Genomic DNA, 24790 nt, shown 5'->3' on the forward strand with positions numbered 1-24790 from the left:
GGCATTGAGGCAGTGAGTGAGAGAGAGCTGGCAGAGGCAGCCTGGCCCCGGGCACAGCACCGTGAGTGAGTGAGTGAGTGAGTGAGAGAGAGCTGGCAGAGGCAGCCTGGCCCCGGGCACAGCACCGTGAGTGAGTGAGAGAGAGCTGGCAGAGGCAGCCTGGCCCCGGGCACAGCACCGTGAGTGAGTGAGAGAGAGCTGGCAGAGGCAGCCTGGCCCCGGGCACAGCACCGTGAGTGAGTGAGAGAGAGCTGGCAGAGGCAGCCTGGCCCCGGGCACAGCACCGTGAGTGAGTGAGAGAGAGCTGGCAGAGGCAGCCTGGCCCCGGGCACAGCACCGTGAGTGAGTGAGAGAGAGCTGGCACAGCACAGGTAGAGGCAGCCTGGCCCCGGGCACAGCACCGTGAGTGAGTGAGAGCTGGCACAGCACAGGTAGAGGCAGCCTGGCCCCGGGCACAGCACCCTCAGTCAGCACAGTGAGTGAGTGAGAGTGGGAGCTGGCACAGCACAGTGAGTGAGTGAGAGCTGGCACAGCACCGGCAGAGGCACAGCACCCTCAGCACAGCACCAGGCCAGAGGCAGCCTGGCCCCGGGCACAGCACAGGCACCCTGGCCACAGCACAGTGGCAACCCGGCTATAGCTTCACAGCCAGGCTGCGTCCTGGGCACTCCGGATTCCAGCCTCTTGTCTGATCAGTCACTTCCACAAGCGCAGGGGATTCCGCAGAGGTTGTGAATAGTTGTAACCCCTTTCCTGCCGGTCGGTTGCATTAGTAATAATGCATTTGTTGCAAACCTCTTGTATGTATACGTGCATGTCTACTGCATATAGACTTGCTCTATCCCCCCCCTTCTCATTTCCACCCTGGGAGGGAGAGACCTAGACATCTGCTGAATGAATGTCGCTTTTGTTTGTGCTTTGGCAAATAGCACTTTCGATCTGTTCCAATTAACCAATCTGTTTATCTTTCTGTTTCCCATTAGTTCCTCTGGTCCGGTTCTTCTCCCCCCCTCTTTATCCCCCCTTCCCCTCCTCTGCAGAGGCATTGTCTAAGCAATGCCGCAAGCCTCAGAAACAAAAATCCCTCTACATGGATCATTCGGAAAGGAGCCTTCTACAATTGAGAAGGTAAGAACAGTGATTTAATAGCTGTAGAGATACAAATAAAACTCTTCATCCGTGTTAAATTATTGTAGAATTGTTAAACAGGAGGTCAAACCCTTCAGAAAGATTTTCCACATTGATGCAGTGGTTTAATATTGGTGCAAATGTGGTGAATTGAATGGATGTTAATAGTAATTAGACAAGGGAGTCTAAACTGGGAAGATTTGGTGTAATGTTGCAATCATCACAGCAACGTGATACAATATGCACATCAATTGGTGTTTTCTGTGGGGAGGAGGTAATGTTTAAACGGAAGGAAGTCAGTCTTGTGGAGTATGTTTACATTTGAAAGTCTGCACTTGGTTTGATAACAAAACTGAATCTTGGGCAGCAAGAACAGAACTACAGTGGATGATGGAAAAAATGAAAACAAAACAGGAAAAGGAGGCTAGGCAGCAACTATATTGAGAAACAAAGTTAACTTTTCAGATTAATGTTCCAATGAATGGCCATCTACCTGAAATGTTAACTTTGTTTTTCTCTCTCTCAGCAGATGCTGAAATGTTAAGTATTTTCAGTTTAGTTTGAATCTTGGGAATCTCTCTGTGAAGCTGCGGACTGGGTGAATGTCAGTGCAACGTCGTATATTTAAAGTAGCACAGTTTTTAAGCACTTAATCCAGATTGATTCCAGTATCTAAAAGTGAGACTTGGATATCAATTACTTGTCGGCTACTGGACTTCAGAGGACAATCTAAAATTGACACTGAGCTAGAGATAGTTAAGTCTTTGATTATTAATTGCTGATCATTGTTAAAACCTGTCAGTAGCTAAGCCTTTAATTGTTGTAACACAACAGCAGCTGCTATACAACCTGAAGACCTGTTTCATGCATAATTGGTTTCAGTGATGTCTCTTTGCAAGATCTATCTTTTTTTAAATGCAGATTTTAGTGACTGCTGAATTCACATTCTTTTTCAAATTCTAGGTGTTTATATTTTTATTCCTCAAATTGTTGGAACATATCTGACCACTAGGGCGATGCAGCAAAAAAAACTGCAGGATTGTTCTATTTTTTAGATGTTTCATGTTTATAGCTTGGGGATGTTTTCCTCTCCCTGTTGTCATCCAGGTATCAGCATTAATATTTTTCAGCATGTTGGAAAAATTACTTTATATAAATTCCCAACAAATGAAGGAGATGCCATGCAAGATTTGCAGCACAGCATGGTTTTTGGTGGGGGCCAATGCTTTCTGTGCTGCTTTGCAGGACATGAGACATTATAAAATTCCTACAATGCAGAAGGAGGCCATTCGGCCCATCGAGTCTGCACTAACCATAATCCCACCCAGGTCCTATTCCCATAACCCCATGCATTTACCCTAGTCTCCCTGACACTAAGGGGAAATTTAGCGTGGCCAATCCACCTAACCCGCACATCTTTGGAGTGTGGGAGGAAACTGGAGCATCCGGAGGAAACGCACACAGACACAGGGAGAACGTGCAAACTCCACACAGACAGTGACCCAAACCAGGAATTGAACCCAGGTCCCTAGTGCTGTGGGGCAGCAATGCTAACCACTGTGCCACACCATGCTGCCTACTGTGCTTAATATATTTTCGACACTACTACTGACTTCACTGTAATGACAGTTTATAGTAAATTAGATCTGCTAGCACAGCCTGCACTGATAGTTTTTGAACAGATTTATGGAACCTTATTGTGCTTCATTGAAAAGTGAGAATCAGTTGCAAGCATCCAACATTGTTCTTGAGGGCAGGTTTGTTGCTGACGAATACAGAATTATAAGTAAGCACTTGCATTGCTAGAAATAAACAGCAAAACTATCACTACCTCAAAAGATGTTTGCACTTGGGTTGAGTCACTGTGCCAGAATGATGCTCCAGCATTTTCAACATGGACAAGTCTGTTCTGGAAGGTATTAGTATTGGTATTGATCTGCTGGATAAAAGGCATTTGGCATCGTTGTTAGACCCTTCATCTTGGGTGCAAAGAGGTTTCTTATTAATTATTTTATTAAAAAAGATCTTCCTTGTGTCAAAATCAAGCTAGTTCAACTGGAGTGGTTCCCTACAGGCCTTTCAACTTGGTTTTGGGAAAGGATCTAATCCCTGAGGTGTATTTGAAAGTTTTGGTTTTGCAATCCTGCGATCATAAACAAGTCCTTCACAAACTAATGTATCATTCTTGAACCCTGTAGTTTGTGATCTAAAATGGGTAATCTAAGATTATCTTCTGAGTTTGTCTTTATCAGTTGCTTGCAGCAGCTATTAAACAACTCTGGTTTTTAGCGCATTCGTTTTTAGATTTCCTACCCAAGGTTGTTACTTTTTATTTATTGGGTTACTCCTGAATGGTATTAGTGGAAGCCTGGATTCGCGCTGCTTACTTGTCACCTCTTATGGCAGAGAGGCCAAGCTTGTTTGAAAGGGAATTAAAATAATTTGGATGTCATAACTTGAGGAAAATCCTACTTGATCATCTTATCCAGTTTTAATGACCAATGCTTTAGTGTAAATTGCATAATAATTTTTCCTTCATCTCCATTTAGGATGATTATATTCATATCAAACGTTCTCCTTCATCACCCCAAGGTGCTCCCAAGAAGAGATCGGCTTTTGAAGACCTTACAAATGTAAGTTCTGTAACTGTTTTCTTTTCTCATGATGGTTAACTATCAAAATAAATGGGTTCTGTACCTTTTTAAATAAGTTTAGAATATGGATTTTTTTTATTCATATCTTTTTCCTTCCCCCCCACCCCCCTCTTCAAAAGGCTAAAAAGGGTCAAGATCTGGTTTCAAAGAAAAAAGGTGGGAAGACGGTGGGCAAGAAGACTCAGAAAAGTACCGTTGGACAAGAAACATCCAAAAACAATGGGAATAATCTCAAAAGGTGAACATCCTACCCCTGATTTTGGCATGTGTATCTGAACATACGTCAATGTTTGCTTTTGTATAGAACTGCATATTGAAAGTTCTTGCACAATTAGTTGTTTCATAATTCCAGTGACTGAGGAAAAAGTGGCAGGAACAGCCCTCAAACAAAAATGTGATGCATGAGTAGTTATTGTGTTTCTTGGTGATTGAGGGAAGAATATTTTAGCTGGTAAAAATTTTTTGCTCCCCTCTGAATGGTGCCAGGAAAGATTTCTTAATCTCTACCTTGTCACACTGGAACATTCATTTAGGAGATGTTTTGCCCTAAATGCCTCTCTCGGCAAGGTATTATCAGATTCCCTTTATGAACTGAACCCCTTCCTAAAGTGTAAATCTACAGTCTTGCGGTCCTGAGATGAGTGTTACGCACCAACTTTCTTTTCATCCCTTCAGCCGTCCAATATGTTGTGACTGAGTGATAGCTGTCTCCTAGCATCGCCTAACACTGTTCTAAAATGGAATGGCTGATAATTGAGAAATTATTGCCCTGGGGAAGTGCTTTGCATCTCCACAGTGGCCTCTGATATGTTGGACAGCCTCTGATATGTCCCTGAACCAACCTGTAAATTGTGTTAGCATAATAATACAGTACAGCCACAGCTGCACTCCTTGACTTCTGTAAGTTTGTTAAATATAATCTGCTCTTCAGTCTTCATGATTTACTAGGGAGTCTAAGGCATTTCCTCAAATGGATTGACCACCTGCATCTTTGTTGTTTACAACAATTTGCATTTGTATAGCACCTTTAATGTATTCAAATGTCCCAAAGTGCTTCAAAGGAGCATTATTGAACAAAATATGACACCAAACTACATAAGGAGGCATTGGCTCACATGACCAAAAGATTGGTTAAAGAAGTAAATTTCAAGGAGGATACCACAGTCTATACCTCTGACTTTAACACTGCCTCCTATAGCTAGTGATCTCAGAAATCGAGACACCATTGTTACTAATTTCTCCAGAGAAATATTCCACAGTCGGACACTGGGTGGGTCTCTTCAGTCTCGTCTGTGGTGGGACCTATTGTGAGCGAGAGCAGAAAATTTGGCGTTCCAGCATTCATTTTCCATGGCATCAGAAAATTCCAGTCATGAATGAGAAAGAAAGATTTCTGCCTGTATCTTTCTTTGTATTTTTTTTGTATCTAAATTCACATGCACAGTACACATCTTAATATAACTGTACCTCACATGTGGCATTAATGTTTTCCTGTTGTGGTGGTATTGGAGTCCTTTTAAATTTCACTTATTGGCCATTTGATATGCACCAATGAGTGCATTTGACCTGTGTGTATATTTGCTGCATGTTGCCCCTAATGTATAAAGCATCCCACTGTAAATTACAAATGAATAAGAATTGATGCACTATAAGATTTCATATCCTAGGATAGTATGCAATGTTCTGTTTATTGATTGTTCATTTGGGTAATTGGCAAACTTCATCTCCCAGCTGCATAAAATGTGTTCTAGTTTTATTTTTCTTTAATTATTGTGATTGACTCAATGATTCACAGAGTATGGATTTATCTGGATTCTGCTGGGATTGAGGTTTGTAAGCAATTGTTCTTGAATGCCTTTCTTCAGGTATTGATCGGTCTTCAGAGTTTTGACTTTAACTTATTAACCACAGAATGAATGTTGCCAAAGGGTTTTTAAAAAATCCATTTCTCCCTTCAGTACAAGACCCAAAGCTTCCCAGGAGCAACAGGATAATGCTGTGGTGCAAAATAAGCTTAAAGAGCCAGGACCACTTGAAGATGTAGATGAATCAACAGATATAAAGGTAAGGAAGGTATTAGCAGAGGTCACTGCTACATCTCTTAGTAACTCGTTATATAGTGACGGCCTCCATGGCCAAGATGACAATTACTCAGTGCCAGCAACTCCTTATTGTTCAGAATATATGTACATATTGGTATTTTAAACATGACCAAGCATTGTGTTCTTTCGATATTGGATTCCTCTAATAGGCTTACTCATTAGGGCATTGAAATTACTGCAGTGGGGGCATTTGTGAATTAATGTAAAGACAATGGCAGGCACCACTTACCCTACCACCCAGTGATGTTAGAAGAGCAATTCATCACGCACATAGTTCCCTGAATCACTTCAATATTTCTTTTAATCGTGGAAAATTTACTGATGCCCTGTTTGAAAAGCAATTATTTGTGCAATTCATTTCATGGTTGAAAATGAGTATGGTTTAATCTTGCATTCTGCTTTGCTCTCGGGTTGACCTGAACATTTCAAAAATAAAATTATTAATTTTTAGCTAACCCCTGATTCTTCTTTCATGCTGTAACTCCTAAGTAAACTGTTTGAATTCAATATTTTACTTTAAAAATGAAATATCATTGAATTGCAGCATAGTTCCAGTTTCTTGCACTGAAAATGAAAGTGCCCATTCTGTTAACCTAATGGAATGAAGAGTACTGCCAGAGGCATGCCCACAATGGCAACAACTATTGTAGTTATGATTTAAACTTCTTTTGGTGGTATCACCTTTATACTTTGACTCAAAGGAAATAGTTGTCACTGGCATGTCTCTCAGCCTACAATTCTGATTGGCAAAAGATGTATTTTCCTAAATTATTGCAACTCTAACAACATAGAGAAGCTGGAAATTATCCTGGACAATGCAGCCTGTTTGGCATCCCATCCACAACCTTAAAGTTTCATTCCCTCCACCACTGAGGCATGGTGCTATATAAAAGATAAAGCAGAAACTTGTTAAGCCTCCTTGGACAGCAACTTCCAAACCTGTGACTTGGAAAGACAAGGGCAGCAGATGCATGGAAACACCAGAAAGTACCTCCAAGCTACACACCATCCTAACTTGGGACCATGTTGTTCCTTCACTGTCACTGGGTCAAAACCCTGGCACTACCTCCCTTAACAGTACTGTGGCTGTACCTGCACCACATGAACTGCAATGGTTTAAAAAGGCACTCACTAACAACTTGTCAAGGACAATTGGGAATGGGCAATGAAAGCTGGCCTTGGCATAATGCCCACATCCATGAAAGAATAAAAAAAAGCCAGGCCATTTGTCTTCCCTTTCACTGCGTCCCAAAAAAATCAAAATGGCCCATTGCCAATTTGGAAAATGTTTGTGTGGGGTTTTTTTTTGGATCAATTTCCGTAAAATGAATTTGGAAGGAAAAACACTACCCTTGAATAAAATTTTAAAGAAAAATATGTGCATTCTAAATTTTAAAACGGACCGGAGATAAAAGATGTTTGACAGGATTGTCTGATATGGTACCTTTTTATGATCGTGAAGATTAAAATTAGACAGTCGGCTACATTTGGCCAACCCCAACAGTTTGCTAAGTCCCAAAGAGAATCCAGCAGCAACAGAGTAATTATTTTATTTAGAGTCAAACAAGATGACCTGCTGATTTAGGGAAATAAATTAAGTCAGTTTGTTATCTGTCAAATTAACCGATACAAAATAGTTACACAAGGGTAACAAACCAGCCCTAGGCTCATCCTGGCACATTCTGGCAACTATTGTGGGATACTCCTTGTTAGGTAATGAGTACTGGCTTCTGTGTAATATTCTGATTGAGTTGACTTTATTATAATTCCCTCCTTGTATTTTTGTATCATTGTAATTTGTAAAAGGAAAACAATTAATTAGAGAAACTCTATGGCTTGTAGTTGCCTGTCTATGATGACGTTGATGAAGAAAATTTGAGTGACCCATTCCTGAATGCAACCTATGCGAATGATATATTCAGCTACATGAAGGAGAGGGAGGTAAGCTATCTATTACTTTTGGAAGCATTTTGCTCACTCCCAAAGAGCAGCATTGATCTTGTACATTTTGAAGCAGGATTGTTGGGAATGCTGGATTTTGCAGCTGGTCTGTGTTTAATTTCCCACACTATACTGTCAATCCCTCACATCTTTCTACGCAGTGCTCTGCATTTTCAATCTAACACTGAAGACTTGTAAGTAGTCAAAGCATTCTGTAGCAGCTACACAAAAGCAATGATGCCACTCACGGGTTTGTTTTCATGTAATTAATTTTCATCATGAAATAAACAATTGCTTCATTGTTCTTTTTTTCATAGAATCCCTACAGTACAGAAGGAGGCCATTCGGCAATCGCATCTGTATTGACCACAATCCCACCCAGGCCCTATTCCCATAACCTCATGCATTTACCCCACCAATCCCCCTGACAGGGTCAATTTAGCATGGCCAATCAACCTAACCCGCACATCTTTGGACTGGGGGAGGAAACCAGAACACCCGAAGGAAACCCACGCAGACACGGAGAATGTGCAAACTCCACACAGTGACCCAAGACTGGAATTGAACCCGGGACCCTGGCGCTGTGAGGCACCAGTGCTAACCACTGTGCCACCCAGTCTTGAAAAACAGTTGGATTAATATTTGGCTTGTAATGAAATTTTACAGCTATTGTTTGAGACTGGGCAGTGACTTTTCAATGATGATGGAAAATTTGTCATCCTGAATATAAGAAACATGAGAATTAATTGATATTTTGTTACTTTGATTATTTTCCAGCACTTTTTTTTTGTGGCCATTTAGATGCATTCTATAGAGTCTTTGGAATGAATTGTTAAAAGACTGGTTTAAGGGGAGGGCTTGAGGGGCCTTGGTTGTGCTTGTGTGTTATCAGCTGCAAAAGCATTTCTTGAGTGCAAAATCCATTCTTTGTATTGATAATGAGAGTTGAAAGATATAAACTGGGAACAATTACATAAGAACATAAGAAAATAAGAAATAGGAGCAGGAGTAGGCCTCGAGCCTGCCCCGCCATTCAATAAGATCATGGCTGATCTGAAGTGGATCAGTTCCACTTACCCGCCTGATCCCTATAACCCCTAATTCCCTTACCGATCAGGAATCCATCTATCTGTGATTTAAACATATTCAACGAGGTAGCCTCCACCACTTCAGTGAGCAGAGAATTCCAGAGATTCACCACCCTCTGAGAGAAGAAGTTCCTCCTCAACTCTGTCCTCAACTGACCCCCCTTTATTTTGAGGCTGTGCCCTCTAGTTCTAGCTTCCTTTCTAAGTGGAAAGAATCTCTCCACCTCTACCCTATCCAGCCCCTTCATTATCTTATAGGTCTCTATAAGATCCCCCCTCAGCCTTCTAAATTCCAACGAGTACAAATCCAATCTGCTCAGTCTCTCCTCATAATCAACACCCCTCATCTCTGGTATCAACCTGGTGAACCTTCTCTGCTCTCCCTCCAAGGCCAATATATCCTTCCGCATATAAGGGGACCAATACTGCACACAGTATTCCAGCTGCGGCCTCACCAATGCCCTGTACAGATGCAGCAAGACATCTCTGCTTTTATATTCTATCCCCCTTGCGATATAGGCCAACATCCCATTTGCCTTCTTGATCACCTGTTGCACCTGCAGACTGGGTTTTTGCGTCTCGTGCACAAGGATCCCCAGGTCCCTTTGCACAGTAGCACGTTGTAATTTTTTTCCATTTAGATAATCCAATTTGCTATTATTTCCTCCAAAGTGAATAACCTCGCATTTGTCAACGTTATACTCCATCTGCCAGATCCTCGCCCACTCACTCAGCCTGTCCAAACCTCTCTGCAGACCTTCTATGCCCTCCACACGATTCACTTTTCCACTTATCTTTGTGTTGTCTGCAAACTTTGTTACCCTACACTCAGTCCCCTCCTCCAGATCGTCTATATAAATGGTAAATAGTTGAGGCCCCAGTACCGATGGAAGCTGTAATTTTCTTGTGTGGCTTTTGTCGGTTTTGTCTGGGCTTTGACTGTTGAATAAGCAACATTTATACAATGTGATTCTTGGGTTTGGCAGGAGAAATTTGTTCTGAAAGGCTATATGCAAAAACAGCCTGACCTGAACATCGAGATGAGGGCAATACTGGTCGACTGGATGGTTGAGGTACAGGTAAGTACAATATTCACCTCGAGCTTGAACTGCTTTTCTTATCAGTTGTTTGCTTTCAATCAAGTGTTCATTTTGATTCTACTCCCCCCACTTAGTGGATCCTTTGTGCCATTCGCGGCCAAGAAAGCTGCCAAAGTTGTAACCATACTTCCACAAGACTATGCAGTGGAGTATTGAGGGAAATCTGAGTTTCTCCCAATTCTCCCTTTTCCTTCCATAGAATTGCTACAATGCAGAAAGAGGCCATTTGGCCCATTGAGTCTGCACTCTCTGAAAGTCATTAGGTGTAAATTGTTTTCCTCTCTTTAGAGTATTTCTTGTAGAAGGACTGAGGATGAAACAAAAGGTTCAGGCACTCTTGCACCTCTTACTTCAGATTGGTTTAATTTGCATACTTCAGAAGGATGAAACTGATGCTGGAAATTGTATTGACGGCTTCTTGAGTGAAACATAATAAACTCCGCATTTTTATTGTGTGTGGTGCCTGGAGGAAGATTCAAGATGCCAATATTTTAGAGTTTCATATAACCCTTAGCTGAGCTTAGAAACTAAAAATAAAATGGTTTACTGCAATATGAACATTCCAGATTATTTAACCTATTAATGGGCAAATGTATTTTTGTAATGTACTAATTACAAAGCAAGTAATTTCCAGGTTTTTATTTTGACCTGAGGTTTTTCATCATCTGCACAACATTGCTACAGATTTCTTTCAACAGCAGCATTGATTGCAAAGGTATTTCCATTCCAAGTTTTCCTGTCATTTTAAAGGAGAAGCCATTAAGCATGTCTGAGTAGACCATCCAGCACTTCCAATCTGTTGTGCCATTTAATAAGATTTATAATCTGTATTTAGACTCCTTTTCACAGCCCTCTGTAGCTCAAACTGTACAACCTTCTGAGATTTAAATTTTCCTCTTGTGCATTTGGGAAAGATTTTCAATCATTTCATAGACCCTAAGCACTGGAATTGCCTCCCTAAAATCTACATTATGGACTAAGTAAGATTTTGGTCATCTGTTCGAATATCCCTGGGGCTTGCTTTTGAATTTTGTTTGAAAACATTCCTGTGAAGCCCTTTGATGGTTTAAAGGTGCTATATCATTGCAAGTTGTATTATTTTCTATTTATACAACCCCATATTCCAGTAGCCTTGCATGTGGGACCCTCATTGTTTCTAGCTTTTCACTGCGTCTCACCATGCTGTGATTAATTTCATGTAATGTTCACATGCCTAAAACGTATTGGTTTTTTTTAAAGGAAAATTTTGAGCTAAATCATGAGACTCTGTACCTGGCAGTGAAGCTAGTGGATCACTACCTGGCAATGACAGTGTGTATGAGAGAAACGCTCCAACTTCTGGGCTCTACTGGAATCCTCATTGCGGCAAAGTTTGATGTAAGCAATTTTACTAGTCTGTGTATGATTCGAATTCTTTGGTATCCTCTCTTCCATCTTCCATAAATATGAACTTATCTAAAATTATGCTTCCTTTTATCTTAACTTGTACCAATTCCTGTTCACCATCACCACTTCATGGCCTCCATACCCCTTTATCTCTATCTTTCTGCAGCCCTTAGCTCTCTAAAAATGCTGCATTCCTCCAACACTGGCTCTTAGACATTTCTTGCTTTATTTACCCCATCCATTGCCACCTGTATCTTCAGCCGTATAGACCTTAAGCATTGCCAATCCCTCCCTGTATATCACTTTCCTCCTTTTTAAGGTGCTCCTTAAAATCTAATAGCTGGAATTCTCCAGCTGTTCACGCCGACAAGATTCTCTGGCCTCGCCAACAGCGCGCACTCTGCTGTGGGTTTCCCAGTGGCATGGGGTGGCTTCAATGGGAATTCCTATTGACTGCGGCAGGACCAGAACTCACGCTGCCAGCGAATGGTGCGTCACCTCCCGTCGCTGAGAAAAATACTGAGGGAAGGCCAGCGAATCTCGCCCAATGTCTCTTTATTTGGCTCCATATCAATTTTTCTCTGATCATGCTCCTATGAATTGTCTTGCTGAATAAATGTGTTTATTTATACTTTAATAGAACAGTCTTTGGGAATGAAGGAGAGATTTATTATAAGATTGGCTTTCACCTGAGCAGTCTGGTGGGTGGCACAACGAGCACTTGTCTTGTTCTATGCAGTTTGCTAACTTCTGATATGGCATCAGAATGAAAAGCAACCTTGTTTAAAAAGTTTAACTTATAGTTAAACCAGCAACATAGTGCCAAGCATTAAACTCCCATTCATTCTTGACCCTGGCTGCAGCATTTCAGTTCCAAATATACCCATTTGGTGAGTAGTTTTGGATGCTGTAGGGAAAGGTACATTAACCAATCTTAAACCCTTAGATGTGTAATCTGTGCTACTGAGACTATCATTGGGAAGGGGGCTTGCGCCTTCAGTGTAGATTGGGCTGATAACGTGTTTGCTGTTTGTTTTTTTTTAGGAGCGTTGCCCTCCCTGTGTGGATGATTTCTTGTACATCTGTGATGATGCATACCAGAGAGAGGAACTCCTTTCAATGGAGGTGAACATTCTCCGAACCCTGAAGTTTGACATCAATATTCCAGTCGCTTATCGCTTCTTGAGAAGATATGCAAAGGTTGGTCACTTTTTTTTATATAGATATATAAACGGAACTCAAACTTTTGGTATCACTTTACTCCAGTATATATGTACTCATTTGACCTCGAGCATTTAATTTTTTAAAATATGTTTTTCTCCCTGAAGGCACTTCAGTTTCTGGGATATAGTTCTATTGGTACCTTGTCCAAATACGTAGTCTTTTTGTCCTCTAATTGGCTCAGTAGTTAATAACACAGATTATAAGAATATCAGTGGTACGAAGCCATCTGGTACAGCTGGGGCTGAAAAATAATACAGATTGTTAGGAGTTGTGCAGAGAGCTTTTGTCTATATTCAGCTGATGCAAACTAAGGTGAGTTTTGCTGATTGACACTGGGCTGTTGTTTTTTCAGAATATTGGAAGCAGCATAACCTTCATTATTGATCAGCTCAAAGCTACACAGTTTTAGCCTCATGTTCCCACAATCTCCCCTTGCCACTTTTTCAAAAACAAAATAACAGCCTCATTATCTGTTTTCTTTATGTCCTACCATTTACTAAATATTCTGTTACCTGGATGAGTTAGCAAGCATCTTGAAGGACCAAAGAAAATTTATAAAAATGGAAAAGCATTCTCAGCTGACCAACTGAAACACCGAGAACCATCTCTATGTTGACTTAGAATGACAGATTGTAAAGGGTTGTTTGAAGACTAACTACTGTAACTGTATGGGGAGAATAGGTCGAAGCATTGTGCCAGAAGGGACAGTTAACTCAATGGTGTATTGGAACAGTACAGTTCATGAGTTCTTTTCTGCAGTGGTGGGAAATGCCAGTTTGGTTTTCAGAGCACGCTGCCAGACTAATCTGCCTGTGTTTTTCCAATCTGAATAATGTTTACAGTGTGCTAGAGCCAACCTCGAGACATTGACCCTTGCCCGATACATCTGTGAGTTGACCCTGCAGGAATACGAGTTTATCTGGGAGAGTGCTTCCAAACTAGCAGCGTCCTGCCTGCTCCTGGCCCTCAAGATGAAGGAACTTGGAGGATGGGTGAGTGCTGATTTGTCAATTGCCATATTGAAAGGGTGAACCTTTGTTTAAAAATTCTTTCGCTGGTTAGGCCAGTATTTATTTCCCATCCCTAATTTCCCTTGAAGGTGGTGGTGAGCTGTCTTATTGAACACCCAGTGCTGATAAGGAGGGGGTTTCAGGAATTTTATCCAGTGGCAGTGAAGGAATGATGTAGTTCTAGGTCAGGATGGTGAGTGGCTTGGAGGGGAACTTGCTTGCTGTGCTTCTACTATGTGGTAGTACTCCAGTGAGGGCACAAACTGTGCAAGTGTGTGCCCTCCTTGCAATTTTAAGTAATCAGGAAATGCTATTTGAGAATCAGATAAGCTTGTGAAATCATTTATTTCACCAGATCTACAGCAGTAAAATCAGGCAATACAGCTCATTGCGCCCTCTTGTGTTTCAGACTCCAACTCTGGAACATTACACGGGATATCCAGTCACTGATCTACACTCGCTGATGAGGAGACTGAACCTTTTACTTTACAATAAGCCAGATGAGAAACTGAAGGCTGTGCGATACAAGTATGCTCACAAGTAAGAATTTAACTGTGTGGTTTGCAACATTTCATTACATTCGTGTTCAAGACAAACCGAGGTAATTGTATATCTGGCCTAGTTAGTCATGATCTGAGAACATGGCAGAAAAAGGTCTGTGGGGTATTCTGGTTTGTAATTTTACAGAAACAAGTGTGAGCTATTCAGCTCCTCAAGCCTATTCCACCATTCAATTGGATCACAGCTGGTCTGTTCCCCAATGCCTTTTTTTCTCCATTTTGCATCCCATGATCTTAACCAGAATTTATTGACCACACGCTTGAAATTTCAGTTAACTCTAACATCCATTTGCTTTTGCAGGGGGTTTGATTTCCATCACCCTTTGCTTCCTGAATGGCCTCATGCTATTTTTAATATTGTATCCCTTTGTCTAAATTCTCCCACTTGAGGAAGTAGTTTCTTGGGCTTTAAAATGAAGTAAATTCCAAATTAAATAGTCCCTCAATCTTCTCCATTCAAGGGAAGCAAGCCACATTTAGGGAACTATACTCCAATTTAATCCATTAACCCCAGCACCATTTAGGTGAATCTATGCTACACTTCTATTCTATCATGGGATACGAGTGCTGCTGGCAAGGCCAACATTTATTGCTGATCCCTAATTTATCTCTGATCCTACAACGTCAACATTCTTCCTGAGCTGCTGTAGTGCGTGGACTGAATGCACTTTTCTAAAGAGGGTTTGACCAAGGCTCTACACAACTGAAGCACATCTTCCTCATCTTTGAATTGTAGCTCCATTGTAATAAAGATCCAAATTCCATGAGCTTTTTTGATTGATTTTTGTACATGTGCACTTAAATCTCTCTCCTCTTCCATGGTTCCTAGTTTCTCATCACTTTAAAAAAAAAAGCCGTTTTAATTTGCCTTCATTTAACCTTCTGTTTACCACCGATTTTTAACGATGACTTGATTGAGACATCAGATGTCTCTGTATTCATCTGTATCTGGCACAGAATATTTAGTTCACAAAAGATTTAGACCTAGTTAGAGTGTGAGCTTGAGACCAGAGTTGGAGGAGCGGGTGGGCGTCTAATCTGAAACAAAATCTATAATTAAAGGAGCTTCTGATTCAGTTATTTATAGTCTGCATTATTTATTTATTTGTCCTTGAGGGTTTTATTTGTCTTTCTCAATTACTTTAGAGTATTCTTTGAAGTAGCAAAAATTCCACCCATGGATGTTCTGAAGCTAGAGGAACAGCTGAAGTTGGACACTTGATCTAAAGAAGTCCTGACTGAGTTGAATCATCCACACATGAAGCTGATCTTGTATATAGTGTGTAAATAGTTGCAGCAGTTGCTTAATATTTCTTTCCTGTATCTCTGCTAAGCAGAAATGGTTGTGTATTTAATCATAATGGTCACTTGCAATGTAACAAACTGAATACCAAAATATAAAACTAACAAGAGACTGGAAGAGAGCACTACAGACCCAAGTGTTTTCTTTTTCATGTCTAAAATTTTGAATGCAGTGCAAAAGACAGTTAGAGCTATTGGCCGGTCAAAGATAAGGCTCAGCGTGTTTTGCTTTTCTATCAAGAATGAAAATAGCAGTAAATGACCGCTGAATATCATACAGACATTCTGATTTCTTAAAAAAAAACCTTTTAATTCGAAGAACAATTGTAGCTATTCCTAATTTTATAGATTAAAGGTGGAACAAAATGTTAAAAGATTATTTGTCTTGTTGAAATAATTAAGTTACTGGCTGTCCTGTTCTTCGACTCATGAAATATTTTGTTATTTTTCTACCATGGTAGTGAAATTATTTTATTTCATACCCGTCCCCATTTCCCCACCATTCCTCACTTAATTTTCAAAAAATAAAATTTCTTGCAGGCTGGGACAAAGAGGCAAGAGCTGCTAGCCAATCTGCTCCTGGGAACTGTCAAGCTGCAGTACTGGACAGTGACACGAGCTAACTTGGTCTAGCTTTTATTTCCTATCTTTTCACTTTTCCATACAGTTGAGAAAGTGGCTTTATTACTACATGATCCAACCCACCTATTCCACCCCAATGCGGAAATAGATACAAAAGAAAATCCGATCCTGTGCATGCAACCAAACTATTTAAAATAAATGCCCAATATTTAGGTAATAGATTTGCTCAGAAGAATTTATGTTCAGTAATCTTGTGCCCCTACTTTCTATTTTTCTTAAATTCTGTTTTAAGTATGAACAAAAAGTTAGTAATTCAGGGACCACTGTTGATGTAGATCAACACTTCCAAGTGTAAAATATTTCTGTGTTTTTGTTAGTTGTGCCTTTTTGTGGTGTTTGCCATGTTAATATGTGTATTTGAAACTATTTAAAATGTGCTTTGAATGTGTCATTTTTGTATGTGTTCAGTATTTAAGCAAATGGCTCTTAATATGTAAAAAAAAAGCTTGTATATAAATATATATGTTTGGATATCTCTGATCCATCTTTTAGCATTTCTTGTTTAATAAGAACCCTATTTCCATGTCTACATATGCCAAAATTGCAATTACTTTATAAAATGGATTAAATGTATTTACGAATTTGTAGTCTATTTAATTTTTAAATCGTCAATTTGTCACTGTTTAATGGTTGCCAGTCACATTCATTCATCAAAAATGGGCTGTTTGCTTAAAAAAAATTTGCAATAACCCTGGTCATTTTAAACAATACTGAAACAGTTACTTTGTCCAGTGGGTTTGAATCATAGAATCCTGACAATGCAGCAGGCGGCCATTTGGCCCATCGAGTCTGCACCAACTCTGACAGAGCATCGTACCCGGGCCCTATCTGCATAACTTCAAATATTTACCCTGCTAATCCCCCTAACTTACACATCTTGGGACACTAAGGGGCAATTTACCAAGGCCAACCCACCTAACCGGCACATCTTTGGACTGTGGGAGGAAACCCACACCAAAGGTAATGTGCAAACTCCACACAGTCACCCATGGTTGGAATCAAAGCTGGGTTCCTGGCGCTGTGAGGTGGCATGCTAACCACTGTGCCAACCATCTTTGTTCATATGTTTAATTTTGTGCGGGACATTAATGTTAATTGAACAATTTTTGGAGTTCTGACACCAGGTGTTGCCATTGTGGACTTTAAGACCAGGAATTGAACAGCCAGATTGTGAGTAAATCTCCCTCTGTTTTCCCTCTAAAACTGTCTGGCATTTTCTCTCAGTAAATAGAATGTGCAGCAACTCACTTTGTATAGTGTATGTACTTAACTTCAGTTACAGTTCGATAGGCCATGTTTTAAGACCAAATGAAGTTGGAGCTGTAAGCAAAGAAAGTTAATGATTGAAGACCAAGGTCAGTGTAGCTTGAATGTATTGACTTATTTTCAGGGTCTGCAACTATGCAAAATTCCTAAAATGAATTGCCATTAACTTCAAGAACAAATGCAAAAGAAGAATCTGGGTGAGTTCTGTTACTGGAATGATGTATCTGGATAGATTTTTGCCATTATGGGTAAATGGAATGGAAATCTAAGTGGTTGGCAGCATGCCACTCAGCTCTCGTGATAGAAAATCTAGCACTTTGCTGCTTTCATTTTCCAATTGCTCCTTGAACCTGCATCTAAATCGTCCAAATGTGTGACTTCTGTAGTGATGCTCAAAAGAGAAAATGATTGAAGAGCTAAATGGGGAAGCAGTACATCTTCTACATCTTCTGGATGTATTTTGGGTCACAGTTAAATATTAGACTGATGCTTGGTGGACAGATCATCGATTGCTTGATCAGTGAACATTAGCACCAAGACATTGCAAGAACAAAGTCCAAGAGGAAGAAGATCAATGTATTTGCACTAAGGCAGCCCAAACAATGAGAGGAATTCCAACGCAGCTCAGAACCGGTATGGAAAATGTTCCATGCATCCAACTCCATTTCGGAACAACGGGTTCAAATAAAGTCAGCTGCGCTCTGACCATAGTGTTCAAGCATCATTATCACCAGGACTGATTTTAATGAAAATGATGCAGAAATATGTGACCTGGAAGAAAAATGAGCAACCTTCTTTGCCTGGCAGAACAACTCAAGGTCACAAGTCAAGTCGGCAGTATTCCAACAACTCTAGATTGACACCCAAACACATATTTGGAAGATAAAGGGCATGTGATAGGAAATGGGAATAGGAAGTCTGATAGATCCAATAGTATGTTGATGGTTGTGACATGCAAAGCTCTTTTTTTTTTAAACTACCAGAGCCAATTAGACAGAATCCCCTTCTCGCTCAGAATGGTGCATCTCAAGGATGACGATGCCATCTGTCAATGCTGGTGTGGTGATATAAACAGGGCCTAGTTTTAAGGCTGATAAAATTGGATATCCTAACTTCGGAGCTCCGAAAGCTTGTGTGGCTTTTGCTACCAAATCAACCTGTTGGACTTTAACCTGCTGTTGTTAAACCTCTTACTGTGTTTACCCCAGTCCAATGCCAGCATCTCCACATCATGACCTCATTGAAATGCATCGGCCTATTGTTAGAAGCCCAGATCGGGCCAGACTTTCTGTCACCAAGAGTTCCTGTAGATTCCTTATCTGATAACAAGTTCAACAGCATGGAGATGGGACACCTGAGGGGGTGGACCCTAGTGTCCTGTCAGGCAGACATCAAGAAACCCACTGGGTATTGGAACCCCCTCCTGGAACCTCATTGGCCGGAAGCCAGAAAAGTTTCTGGAAAGGCAAGCAGGCTGGGGGGATGAAGGGACACACTCCGAGTCACACAGGAGCGAAGACTCGACAAGGGAGGCGGCTGTGACCATTCGGAAGACTGACCGAAGAAGCTGCCATCGAGACTCACCTTCGTGAAGACAGACCAGAGGGACTCAGAGAATCGAGCCTGCAGTTCAACCAAACCATCTTTATGGGTAGTATACTTGAATCTGCTGGGGTATCCTCTTGTTTTATGTGGGTAATTTAAGGTTTTAATAGTGTTATTATTAATAAACTTGTTGAACCTTTAGTTGTGATTGTCCTTTGTCCATCTTGCAAATAAGGACACCGGGGTAAAACCTTGGAGTAAGTAAACTGGTTGAAAGTATCTGAGAATTAACAGGTACAACAGTGGCACCCCAGATGGGACTTTGATAAGAAGTGATACGTTGCTCTGAAGTCGAACCTTCAACCCGGTATTCTCCAACACTCCATCGGAGCCTGAATTAAGAGGGCAGCTGCCCCACGTGACGGCCAGTCTTAAGTGAGTGAAGGACTAATACAGATTCAACCAGTAAATTGGGCCATAAACCCAGTGTCTGTAACACAAGGTGGACAAACTGTAGTCAGAACTAGAACAGTCTAGGGAATTTGGGTAAAATCTATGGGAGGGAATTTAGTGAAAACCGGACCCCTACCCCGATCCCTTACCTATACTCAAGTGACGAATCCTGAAAGGAAATAATCTTGGCCAGTCATGCTGAATGGGAGGACCTCTGGGATTGGGGTTCAAATGTCCAAATCCACCCATGGGTCCGCATTCTGTCACAACTAGCCGTAATAGGAATCCTACTTATGGCAGTGTACCTAACCATCCTCACATTTAAGTTCGCCCGATGGAAGACCGCACGCGTACAACAATTGGAAGCGGAGGTAAACACACAAGAGGAAAGGAACCAAATCAATATGATACACATGAGCCAATTCCAGGCTCGATGTGATAAAGCCTACCAAAAGGCACAGCGTGCTGTCAGTGAGAGAGAGGCTGTGCTGCAACAGGTAGAGGAAGTTAAACATAAATGCAGCAACCTGCAGGCTGCAGTAAACGATTTGCACCAAGCAGGTGATGCACGATTGATTCACACGGGAGGCTAGAACGTACCTGGGAATAAAGGCTTTTATTCACTACAAATAGGAGCACACTACTCAACAATATTATCCCAGACTAAAGACTACTAGGAAGTAGCAGCGACCTTTATACTCCTGTAAGAAGGCGGAGTCCTGGGCGGAGCCGAACGGAGTGTACCACATAAACAGTAATAACAGGTGGAACACCCAACAACCCTAACCCCAACAGCAACGAGAGTAACATATATACAAGTACCCATAGTGGTAACCATCTATGGTTCACCACATTCACCCCTCCTTTAAAAAACAAAGACAGGTGGGGTAAAAAAGCACTAAGAACTGTCCACATGTTCACAAGTTCAGCCGAACCGGAGGTCCGCACTGTCTCTGCGACCTCCGCAGTACCGGCTCCAGTGCCAGTTCTGGTGACCGTGGTGACGACCCTCTCTCCGAGGTGGTGTCCACAGACTCCTCCAGTTCCTCTCCCGACCACCAACCTCGAGATGGCAACAATCCCCTGGACTCAGGCAAGCTGCACACGGGAGTAAGAGGATCAAGTTGAGGTCCTGATGCTGCCCGCGCCGTGTCAGGAGGGGAGAGAATGGGCAAAGGAATCCTAACCAGGGGTGCGGGAGTGACGGGGGTTTCCAGGTCCCCTGCAGGCGCCAGATCTCTGATAGAGACCGTGTCCTCTCGCCCGTCAGGATATGCCACATAGGCATATTGAGGGTTGGCGTGGAGGAGATGGACCTGTTCAACCAAAGGGTCGGACTTGCGGACCCTGACATGTCACCGCAGGAGAACAGGTCCTGAGTACGTCAACCAAGACGGCAGTGAGGTCCCAGAGGAAGACTTCCTAGGGAAGACAAACATCCGCTCATGTGGGGTAGTGTTGGTTGCCGTACACAGGAGGGACCGGATCGAATGGAGTGCATCAGGAAGTACCTCTTGCCAACGGGTGACTGGAAGACCCCTAGACCGTAGCGCTAGTAAAACAGCCTTCCAGACTGTAGCGTTTTCTCTTTCGACCTGTCCGTTACCCCTGGGGTTGTAACTTATAGTCCTACTTGAGGCAATTCCCTTAGAAAGCAGGTATTGCCTCAAGTCGTCGCTCATAAACGATGAACCCCTATCACTGTGGATATAACTGGGGTAGCCGAACAGGGTGAAAAGACTCCGCAGGGCCTTGATGACCGTGGCAGAGGACATGTCAGAACAGGGGATGGCAAAGGGGATTCGGAAGTATTCGTCAACAACGTTGAGGAAATACACGTTCCGATCCGTCGAAGGGAGGGGCCCCTTGAAGTCGACACTCAGTCGTTCAAAAGGGCGAGTGGCCTTAATGAGGTGTCCCCTGTCAGGCCGGTAGAAGTGTGGCTTGCACTCCGCACAGACCTGGCAGCTTCGAGTTATCGACCTGACATCCTCTATGGAGTAGGGCAGATTCCGAGCCTTTACAAAATGGAAGAGCCGAGTGATCCCCGGATGGCAGAGATCATTGTGGAGGGCCTGTAACCGGTCCTCCTGCACACTGGCAAATGTTCCATGCGACAGGGTATCTGAGGGCTCATTGAGCTTCCCCGGACGGTACATGATATCACAGTTGTAGGTGGAGAGTTCGATTCTCCACCTCAAGATTTTATCATTCTTAATTTTTCCCTTTAATGTGTTTTTGAACATAAAGGCCACGAACCTTTGGTCCGTGAGCAGGGTAAACCGTTTGCCAGCCAAATAATGGCGCCAATGCCGTACGGTCTCCACAATGGCCTGAGCCTCTTTCTCCACAGAGGAGTGCCGAATTTCAGGGCCTTGGAGGGTGCGAGAGAAAAAGGCGACGGGCCTGCCCGCCTGGTTAAGTGTGGCGGCCAGGGCGAAATCAGATGCATCACTCTCCACCTGAAAGGGGATGGACTCATCGACAGCGTGCATCGTGGCTTTCGCGATGTCGGCTTTTATCCTTTCAAAGGCTAGGCGAGCCTCTGCTGTCAGGGGAAAAGAGGTAGATTTTATGAGTGGATGGGCTTTGTCCGTGTAATTGGGGACCCACTGTGCATAGTATGAGAAGAAGCCTAAGCATCTTCTCAGTGCTTTGATGCTAGTGGGTAGGGGAAGTTCAAGGAGGGGACGCATACGGTCTGGATCGGGGCCGATGACCCCGTTTTCCACCACGTATCCGAGGATTGCTAGGCGGTGCTTGCTGAATACACACTTCTCCTTGTTATATGTCTGGTTCAGGAGAGCCGCAGTGCGTAAAAACTTCTGGAGGTTGGCGTCGTGGTCCTGCTGGTCATGGCCGCAGATAGTGACGTTGTCCAGGTACGGGAAGGTAGCCCGTAGCTCGTTTTCGTCCACCATTCGGTCCATCTCACGCTGGAAGACTGAGACCCCATTAGTGACACCGAAAGGGACTCTTAAAAAGTGGTAGAGACGGCCATCCGCCTCAAAGGCCGTGTATTTGCAGTCCTCTGGGCGAATGGGGAGGTGGTGGTAGGCTGACTTCAAGTCGATGGTGGAGAACACCCGGTACTGCGCAATCTGGTTGACCATGTCAGATATGCGCGGGAGAGGATACGCGTCCAGCTGCGTGTACCTATTAATGGTCTGACTATAGTCTATGACCATCCGGGGCTTGTCTCCAGTCTTGACCACCATGACTTGTGCTCTCCATGGGCTAGTGCTAGGTTGAATGACCCCTTCCCTGAGGAGCCGCTGAACCTCAGATCTAATAAAGATCCGATCCTCAGCGCTGTAACGCCTGCTTTTAGTCGCGATGGGCTTGCAGCCTGGCACGAGATTTTCGAATAGGGAAGCGGGGTAATTTTGAGTGTTGAGAGGCTGCATGTGGAGCGCGTTGGACAATTTGGAGGCTGCTGTTCTCCCACTGAAAGTGAAGGGAGTGGCCCATCGTACTGCAGGGTCACACTCCTCAGGTGGACCATAAAGTTTAGCCCCAGGAGTACCGGAGCACAAAGGTGCGGTAACACGAGGAGCCTGAAGTTCTCGTAGACTCTGCCCCGCACCGTTAGAGTTACCACACAGCTCCCGAGAACGTGGACAGATCGGGACCTCGACACCATGGAGATTGTCTGCCTGACAGCTTGCGCAACGTTTTACTGTATCCGGATGGATGAAGCTCTCCGTGCTCCCGCTGTCAAACAGGCAATGCTCCAGGCGCCCGTTTACCTCTATGTCCATCATCGACTTGTCGAGTCTGTGAGGCTTGGCCTGGTCCAGGATGATTGACGCCACTGTTGGATCCCGAGCGTAACTGCAGGCAGCTGAGATAGCCGACGACAATGACCCCTGCTGGTCTCCTGCGGCCGATGTCAACCAAAATGGCTGCGCCCATGAATCTCACGTGGCACCCGCAGGTCGCACGTGGCTGGCGTCGTCGTCATAAGAAATGGCGGCGCCCGTGGATCGCACATGGCTGAAGACATCGAAGAGGCCAGAGACAAGGAGATGGATCCTGGAGAGTCGCATGCTGGGCCTGGAAGGGGTCTTCGCTCGGCACACCTTAGCATAGTGTCCTTTCTTTCCACAGGCGGAGCAAAACACCGCCCTGGCCGGACATCTTTGGCGAGGATGCTTCACCAAACCGCAGAAGTAGCACCGTGAGCCTCCAGGAGCTGCCACAGCCGTCAGTTCCGAAGTTGGGAGCATCATCACGCAGTTCCGAGGAGCCGCCGAGTACAGCTGAGGCGGCGGCTGTGCTTGCCACGCTGTTCCCACGTGGTCGGTGGGGTAGGCTTCGAGATTTCTGGAGGCTGTCTCCAGTGTGTCGGCCAATTCTACCGTCTTAGCCAGGTCCAGGTTACCCTGCTCTAGCAGCCGCAGGCGGATATAGGACGAGCCGATTCCAGTCACGAACGCGTCCCGAATGAGGTCGTTGGTGCATTGAGTAGCCGACACCGCCTTACAGTTGCAGGCTCTGGCTAGCTGTTGAAGTTCGCGCAGGTACTGTCCCGTAGTTTTGCCGGGCTGCCGCCGTCGAGTGGCTAATAGGTGAAGAGCATGAATTTAATTCGGCTGTTTGTTATACAGCCCCTTGAGCAAGTCGATAGCGTCTTTATAATTTTGGGAATCGCGAATTGTTGCATACACAGTGTCGCTCACCCTGGCATGGAGGACCCGCAATCTGTCGGCGTCGGATTGGACTGCTGCCGGGGCCTCAACGTAATCCTCGAAGCACTTTAACCAATGGTCGAAAGTGTTCGATGCCCCAGCGGCACGCGGATCCAAGGTTAGCCGATCGGGCTTTAGCATCTGCTCCATTTTCTTCGAACAAAATTTTCAGCAATTGTAGTGAATAAAATTGATGCGCGATTGATTCACACGGGAGGCTAGAACGTACCCGGGAATAAAGGCTTTTATTCACTACAAATAGGAGCACACTTCTCAACAATATTATCCCAGACTAAAGACGACTAGGAAGTAGCAGTGACCTTTATACTCCTGTAAGAAGGTGGAGTCCTGGGCGGAGCCGAACGGAGTGTACCACATAAACAGTAATAACAGGTGGAACACCCAACAACCCTACCCCAACAGCAACGAGAGTAACATATATACAAGTACCCATAGTGGTAACCATCTACAGACCACTCCAAATGCCTGCGCGAGATTGAAGATTTAAAAGCACAACTAGCCATAAAAAGGGGTGTAATGTGTGCATACACGACCGAAACAGGGGATAGTGACCCAGGGGTAGAGTGGGGGGATTTAGAAGAGGATGCCTGCCATTATGCAACAGCTAGCGTCACTGCCGACTGGGGACCCCACGTCCCTTCCCGGTAGTGGAACCAACGGCAGCACCTAATCCGGCC

General features: G+C 43.5%; 1 protein-coding gene across 5 annotated transcripts; it reads left to right on the forward strand.

Annotated features, from left to right (window-relative positions):
• Positions 1-16728, forward strand: ccnb3 (cyclin B3). Of its 5 annotated transcripts, none has more exons than XM_078211529.1 (12): positions 1-728; positions 984-1128; positions 3678-3761; positions 3902-4020; positions 5741-5846; positions 7727-7825; positions 9900-9992; positions 11253-11390; positions 12444-12599; positions 13466-13615; positions 14043-14173; positions 15340-16728. In XM_078211529.1, exons 2-12 carry the CDS (start codon positions 1057-1059, stop codon positions 15413-15415), a joined length of 1224 nt encoding a protein of 407 aa, XP_078067655.1. In that variant the 5' UTR covers positions 1-728; positions 984-1056; the 3' UTR covers positions 15416-16728. The 5 variants fall into 5 exon arrangements, with proteins under 5 accessions (XP_078067655.1, XP_078067658.1, XP_078067659.1 ...); XM_078211532.1 differs by having other exon boundaries at positions 1-61; XM_078211533.1 differs by having other exon boundaries at positions 7-183.
• Positions 16729-24790: the final 8062 nt, after the last annotated feature.

The sequence above is a fragment of the Mustelus asterias genome, chromosome 4, assembly GCF_964213995.1.
Source record: "Mustelus asterias chromosome 4, sMusAst1.hap1.1, whole genome shotgun sequence".
In the NCBI taxonomy this organism is placed as follows: domain Eukaryota; kingdom Metazoa; phylum Chordata; class Chondrichthyes; order Carcharhiniformes; family Triakidae; genus Mustelus; species Mustelus asterias.

Excerpts from the sequence above, each read along its gene's own strand:
- ccnb3 (XM_078211529.1), top strand. The coding sequence starts at position 1,057 with ATGCCGCAAGCCTCAGAAACAAAAATCCCTCTACATGGATCATTCGGA. Across the intron at positions 4,021-5,740 it reads AATGGGAATAATCTCAAAAG|TACAAGACCCAAAGCTTCCC; the intron begins GTGAACATCCTA and ends TTCTCCCTTCAG. Across the intron at positions 9,993-11,252 it reads ACTGGATGGTTGAGGTACAG|GAAAATTTTGAGCTAAATCA; the intron begins GTAAGTACAATA and ends TTTTTTTTAAAG.